Source organism: Rhamphochromis sp. 'chilingali' (genome assembly GCF_963969265.1).
Source record: "Rhamphochromis sp. 'chilingali' genome assembly, chromosome: 19".
Classification (NCBI taxonomy): domain Eukaryota; kingdom Metazoa; phylum Chordata; class Actinopteri; order Cichliformes; family Cichlidae; genus Rhamphochromis; species Rhamphochromis sp. 'chilingali'.
In genome coordinates this window covers 18,528,231-18,535,764 of record NC_137946.1, presented here as the reverse complement: position 1 = coordinate 18,535,764, position 7,534 = coordinate 18,528,231, and the positions used below count along the sequence as shown (strand labels likewise).

Here is a 7,534-nt window from a genome sequence, read left to right as displayed (position 1 = left end):
AAGGACATTCAAAGCTCTTCTTGTTGGTTGTTGTTGGATGGCGGCTGCCTTTTGTCCCGTTTTCATCTTGATGACCCCACACTGCTTCATTAATGTTGAGGTACGGACTCTGGGGAGGCCAGTCCATGAATGGACTGAAAATCACCACCACTCTTGCTGCTATCCTCCTGTCACTCATCTTGACACTCCTCTTGTCACTCATACACCCTGCCTGCACTCGCTTCATCACCTCTCTTGTGAGCTGTCTGTTGCTTTGGATGATTGAGCCCAAGTGCTTAAACTCATCTACCTCTACTACCTCTGCTCCTTACATCTTCACTGTTGCCTCTAATTACTGTATAATGAAAAGCATTTGCGAGCTGTGCCATAGATGTGGTGCTGGCAGCACGGTGGCATGGTGGTTATCACTCACCGAGAAGGTCGTGAGTTCAATTCCACTACAGTGGCTTGCAAAAGTATTCCCCTAGAATTTTGTCACATTACAGCCACAAACATGAATCAATTTTATTGGAATTCCAAGTGAAAGACCAATACAAAGTGGTGTACACGTGAGAAGTGAAACGAAAATCATACGTGATTCCAAACATTTTTTACAAATAAATAACTGAAAAGTTGGGTGTGCGTTCAGCCCCCTTTGGTGCACCTGTGTGTAATCTAATGTCAGTACAAATACAGCTGCTCTGTGACGGCCTCAGAGGTTGTCTAAGAGAATATTGGGAGCAACAACACCATGAAGTCCAAAGAACACACCAGACATGTCAGGGAGAAAGTTATTGAGAAGTTTAAAGCAGGCTTAGGCTACAAAAAGATTTCCCAAGCCTTGAACATCCCACAGAGCACTTTTCAAGTGATCATTCAGAAATGGAAGAAGTATCGCACAACTGTAAACCTGGCGACCTGTCCAGGGTGTACCCCGTTTTTTCAGGGTACACCTGACCTGGGTCAGGCTCCAGCCCTACCGCGACCCTGAAAAAGGATAAGCGGAAGCGAATGGATGGATGGATGCCAACCCAGCTTCATAATCTGTCACGATCAAGCTCATTAGAGGACATACGGAAGGCGTGAGCTGTTTTAGATTTCTTCCAGCTAAGGCTTTAAGCTTCTACACAAGTTCATATCCGATAATAAAGTCCACATTAGCATTGAACCAGCGGCTTTCAGCTTTAAATCAATATGTAATCCAAGGACTTTTAATGTTTACCCCAAAGTTAAGTATTTATTGACTGGTTTAAACTATAATCGTGAGATTTCATCACCAGTTTGGATGCAAGCGCACAACGTGACCACTAGGTGTCGCCCGGAGCCCGCTGATGGAGCCCAGAGCGTGCCCAGAGAACACCAGGTGGCTGGGATTAGCGGGCTTTTAAGATCCAGCAGTGGCGCTGTGTGGCTAAAGCCTGCAGTACTGTATGCGCACTTCAGGCCTGGAAAAAACAGAAAAGAAAGAAACGAAAAAGAGGCCCACACAGAAACTGATCAACAGCTGAGTGCAACTGCAACTGTTTCTGCATAGTTTCCTTCTTCCTGCCACTCACCACCACACAATCCGCTCCAGTTGGCCCGTTCAGTGGATGTTGAGTGTAAACATTCACGTTTTAACCGCTTCCCACAGTCTGCTGTACACTGAGAGCAGACCATAGTGGCACAGTGAGCACAGAGACAGTGGGGAAATACCCAACAGCGCGAGGAGTGTGCAGCTGTCAAATATTTGGTAAGTGGGTTTGCCTCGAGTCAGCTTTGTGCAGTTTTGAGGAACAATGGGAGATAAAAACAAAACAGGAAAGAATTTTTTTTTTTTAGCAGCTGGATTCAGAATTAAGGCAGTCATATCTAGGCTTCAGAGTAGAGAGGTGACTGGGCTTTATCAAAGCAGTGCAGAGGTCAGCTGCTGCTCTGTGTCTGCCTGTCTTCTGGCCCACTTCATACCAAAGCTCATACAGTAGGCCAAGGCTGACCTTAGTGCATAGACTGAGGACTGATATAGCCCAGTGGAAGACATATCCTAGTAATTTACACCACAGCCCTGCTCCTGCTCTGTGCAGACTTGTGTATACTCTCAGACTGGGAGTTGGTAAGCCCCTTCTTCCTCAATGAGCACTCTCCCAAGGGGAAAGGGAGTGCTGCTGAGGCCTCGATGCACAGCCCAAGTGTGGCTTTTAGGTTCGACTGCACCAGCCATATTCTTATGTCACTGGGTTTTTCAAAGCACATAATCCTTCTTATATAAATGCCCCTCTTTTTTATACCCTAGATGAGACCAAGAGAGTACAGGAGATGAAGCAGCTGGATCTAAATAAAACAGGAAGAGTCAGTGATGCATGTTGGCATGAAGAGAAGGCAGTAAAGCTACAACTTTCAGTGGACCTCCTAGTGTGGCAAGGAGCCTAGCAGCTTTTTTTACACGCAGCCACAGTAGACTTAAAAACAGAGGATACAAACAGTTGTGGTGATGAGTCATACTTCATAGGAACAGCTTATCAAACCTGAGTCGTTAGACGCTTTCCCGCTCTCTTTAATTGCGTCGGGGTCTCATAATGTGGAGTCACTTTAACTTAACCAAGGCAGCAGTGCGAGTTAATATACGTCTCACCTTCCAGAAAGATAACTATTGATCCTCAGGTCTCGAAAGAGAATGATCTGTTATGGTGTTAGTTTTAATTAAATTTGTTTTGATTCTTTCCCCCCCACATAGAGCTGCCATATAATCCAACTCATCTTACTCCTGCTCTACCAGCTTAAATCTCACACGTTTTTTTTTTGTTGTTTTTTTAAACACAACCTGTACACAATACAAAACTAATTTATTTTAAAAAAAAATGTTTATTGACATCAGAAGCAATTTAATTTTCAACAATAAACAAGGTTTTTTTGTCTTATTTTGCTATTACAGTGGTACATAAAGATCAGTAAAACAACTGTGATACGTCAATTTTGATAACATGTAATTTAAAATAAAAACACACAGGTGAAGGAGGGGGAAAAAAAAGAAGCACTCAGATCTAACTCAGAACATTTTTATGTGCTGTGCACCTCTAGCTAAGGTAAATACTGTAAAGCCCACCCCTTTACACTGTACCAGGCAGGATAGTGGTCTAGTAACTACCACTGGGGGAAAAAAAAAAAAAAAAAAAAGTAAGACTGGCAGAAAGATACAGACACGATACTTGTGTAGTGTTAACTATACAAAAAGGAGAAAAAAAAACTGTACAGCATAAAAACAACTGATATACACAGCCTTTTTTGTCATTTTATTTATTTTTTTTTATTTTTTACCCCTTGGATACTAATGAATTTTCTTTCAGTAAGTGAAGTGTGTACAAGGGGGTTAAATGCTTTATAAACAAGAAAATGACCACTTTATGTCACCTGCCACCTACTAATCATCATCCTCATCGTCATCATCCTCTTCCTCCTCCTCATCTTCATCGTCGTCGTCATCATCATCGTCTTTCTTCTCTGCCTTGGCCGGGGCTTTCGCTGGCGCACCGCTGCCTGGTTTGCCCTTTGCGCGATACGCAGCGATGTCCTGCGAGGGAGGAGCGAAAACGCGGTGAACCAGTGTCGAGACACAAAAATAGACAGCTGTCACCGAAGAGCTCAGTCGGCGTTCACATTTTACTCTTACCTTCTCATACTTCTCCTTCAGTTTGGCCGCCTTCTTCTCGAAGGGCTGCTTGTCCTCGGCTGCGGTGCTGTTCCACATCTCGCCCAGCCTCTTGGCAACATCCCCAATTGACAGGCCGGGGCTCTCGCCTTTCACCTTAGGGCGGAACTCTGAGCAGAAGATGAAGAAGGCAGATCTGGGGGGGGGGGGGGACAGAAAAACATTTACACAACTCACTCGCCATACATCTCAAAAATCCTTAAATGTGGTTTTGCAGTACTTACGGAGGTCTCTTGGGGGCATTAGGGTCCTTGTACTTCTTCTTCTTCTTTCCCCCCCTCGCCGGAACGTAGTTCATCATCTCCCTTTCATAGCGCGCCTTGTCCTGCCTGGCCATGTCCTCAAATTTGCCCTTCTCCTTGGCCGACATTGTCTGAGAGCAAAAACAGGCATCTCACCAACTGCACCTTCTGAGGCGTCGCCCTCTGTACCCAAGCTTGCTTATTTCTTGTTTTGTGTTATCTCATTACACAACACCTGCACCTTTTCAGCTAAAGTCAAGAGGTGTAACCAACAACATCCTGCTTGTCATATATCCTTGACCCCTCAGCAGGACTACAAATTTCACTTTCAAAAAAAAAAACAAAACAAAAAAGAAACAAAACAAAAAACAAACCCTAACCCAACCCAAAACAAAACCTCAAGCTAAACTCTACTACCTTCCATCGCTCGGAGCACTTCTTGGAAAACTCGGCAAAGTTAACCGAAGCCTCAGGGTGTTTCTTCTTGTGCTCCTCCCGACAGGTCTGCACAAAATATGCATAGGAGGACATCTTCCCCCTCGGCTTGGTTGGATCCTTCCCCATCCTGGTGACAGTATCTAAAAACAATTAGAAAAAATAAAAATAAAATAAAGAATATCAACAATTTAATGATGCAGTATTCATCTGCAATATAATATTAAAATTTAATAAATAATGCTATGTGTCATTTAAATTATTAACTATAATAAGAAAATCATAAATAAAAGTGACCTACAATGTTTGTCCAACCCACACAATCATGTCTCTACTGACCGCACGCACTATATAAGTCACCCGCCCTCCCCGCTGTCAAACTGCACTAAGTTAATATCACTTAAAGCAGTCCTGTGAAATAACACCGCCCAAAACGGACGGAGCTGATGTAAAAATAAATAAATAAATAAAAAACGTTATATTGATACCATTTATTTATTTATTACAGTGGCCTTAACATAAAATCCGCGGTCAGCTCCTCATTATGGTGTTTCACCAAATGACAAAACACCGCTGCGTATTAAAGAAGGAAATCCCATCATCGCAGCCAGCAGCGATCATTAATGTGCGTTTGGTTTGCAGCAATAAATGTCCCGGAATCGCTCTCAAACACCGAACTGCAAAAGTTCAACTGCATGGTATAAACCTGAACCATCCGTGGTGCTATATGAGTGGATTGGGCGTTAAAAAACAAACAATATTTTTCTTGCCCCCCGTCTTTTTTTTTCTCTTTTGCAACATAAATATCCTCAAATGTAACCTGCAGCAGTAATAAATCACCTGAAAACCCATAGTTTTACTCGTGTTCGTGTTTTTAATCGAAAGAAATAACTTTGACACAAAGAGACACAAATTGGAGAAAAAACACGTATTTATTGCAAATAAAACACTCCAAACTGCGCTTCCGTGACATAAACAATCATCTCTCATAACTCTTCTTTGTCTCTTATTCGGGAAATAATGTGAAAAGCTTTCGAAAAATGTTTTAAAAACTGTTATTTTTCTCCCCCTCCCCTTTACATTTTCCTATTAAATGCTACTGTAAGTCCCAAGTAAGCTGCGTCGAGCGAAGTAGTAATGGCGCAAAGGCTCTCGTTGAGGAAAAGGAGGTCAACAACGACAGCAATATTTCTTCTTCCATTTTGTGAGAATGCCTTCTTCATGAAAGAAAGTCCCCCTCAAATGTCTCCTCCCGCCTCCCAGTTCGCTTTGCTACGCGACAAATATGTCTAGAAAGCCGGCGATCTTGACTAAATATTTCCCCGATTGATTCCTATTGCACTAGCCGCCTTGTATAGTAATACATTGGGTCTGTACTGTGTCTATGAGCGGGCTGTGCTACTGACTTGGTTTCTATGAGCTCCTAATGGCCGCTCGTCTTCATCCACTAACATGGAGAATATGGCTCCTTCTCTTTGTGTCAACGCTCAGCCATTGCACTGCACGCAATAGAGGGCAGAGCGACCGCGGCCACCACTTCATTTCAAGCCCCGATTTAAACCTTTTCCGAGCATCGGAAAAATCTCCCCTTGGTCTCGTTCGAATCACGAAAGATTGAATTTTCTTTTGCCGTCGTCACATCTCATAGTTACGAGTTTGTTTCTCGAGAAAACACGGTTAGAAAAAGTTGAACTGAACTGCGCCTCTGTCACTGGCTTCCCATTGCCTCGCTGCCTTGTTTCCTATGCGAATACAGTCAGCCATTACAGTAAAGCGCAGATCGTGAGGTATTTTTTTTCGCTGTCTTCTCGGGTGAAGTGTGGCAAACAAACATTTGCCCGGGTGTATTTTTAGATGCTCTCTCTTTTTCTTAGGTTTTTATAAATTTTGATGCTCGTCTCCAGACTCCGCACGCTCCTCCGGTCTTCGCATGACAGCCGTTCAGCTTTGCAATGCACTGCAATGCCAATGGCTAGCTAACGGTGAGTCTTCTACCATTGTCGCTAACCGTGTTGTCCGCTAGACATTCCTGATTTTTTTCGCGATAACTACCATTTGATTCGACTCCATTTTGCGAAAACGACACGATTGTATTATACAAAATTATTCTTATTTAACGAAATCGACGCTTTGCGTCGAATTTCGTCAAGGTTAATTTTCAATTCTTCTTTTTTACTGAGCGTCTGGTCCTCACTCCCAGGCAGAGTAATGTAACGATACCTGCTTAGCGCCGGCAATTTTGTTGTTTTTTTAAGGTTCCCCGCAATAAAATTATTTGCAAACAGTAAAAGGTTTCGCGTGTAACCGTGGCAGACATATAAGTAAGATATTTTTAAATGTTACCGTCATTTTCATCCTTACGGACACTTAAAATGTTCGTGTGTGTGATACTTACCCAGTGACTATCGCTGGATCTCAATGGTCTGCAATGGCTGTGTATGAGGGAGCACAGGCGATACGCAGTGTCTTCAGTCTTCAGCTCTCTAACATTACTCTCGGCGGGGCTCGCACGCCATTGGACAGCGCCCAGTCTGGCGTCCCTGCGATTGGTCGAAGGCTTTTCATTGTCCTAATAGAAGACGAGGTTCCATTGGTTGTCTTTTGTGAAACGTCACCGAAGTTTTGTGAGGCGCGTGGATACAAAAATATTTCTGTCCGAGCATGCTGGAGCTGGTAGTAGTGTAGTGTGTTTGCCATAGTATTGAATTCACTACGTTGAGCTCAGTGTACAGTAGGCAAGCTAAATGAATGAGACATCGAGGAGCGCTTGTAGCCAGCGAACGAGGCGGCCGTAAAATGTTGTCAGATTGTGTTGGATGGGTTGTACGTCTCCTTATCAACAGGCTCCTTTGTGCATTCTGCACAATACACGTGAGCTTATTTGCAAATTATGTCTTTAAAAATGTATAGGGAGGACATCGCAAATTCCCGTGTAAAGGGCATAAAGAGCGATTACCCGTCCCATGCGTGATAGTTACGTCCAGATATGAAATTTTTAAAAAAGGATTTAGCTCTTAGTATGAATGAAAACCATAGGAATTCAATGATTGGCCTCCCTTGTGATCAGTGTATTAACCATTATTATCATTTATGCCCATGATCGACAGAAAGTCCCTGCATTGACACTACTAAACCGTGTTTTCTTATTCTCTCTGACAAGTATCCATAATTATTCGTTTTTTAAGCACTCATT

The 7,534-nt window shown here is 43.1% G+C and overlaps 1 protein-coding gene across 1 annotated transcript; it reads right to left on the bottom strand.

Annotated features, from left to right (window-relative positions):
* Positions 1 to 3,093: 3,093 nt before the first annotated feature.
* On the bottom strand, positions 3,094 to 6,893 carry hmgb1a (high mobility group box 1a). The gene is made up of 5 exons (XM_080867502.1): positions 6,737 to 6,893; positions 4,324 to 4,484; positions 3,889 to 4,037; positions 3,626 to 3,800; positions 3,094 to 3,526 (listed from the first exon to the last, which is right to left on the bottom strand). Exons 2-5 carry the CDS (start codon positions 4,468 to 4,470, stop codon positions 3,377 to 3,379), a joined length of 621 nt encoding a protein of 206 aa, XP_080723628.1. The 5' UTR covers positions 4,471 to 4,484; positions 6,737 to 6,893; the 3' UTR covers positions 3,094 to 3,376.
* Between the last annotated feature and the right edge of the window lie 641 nt (positions 6,894 to 7,534).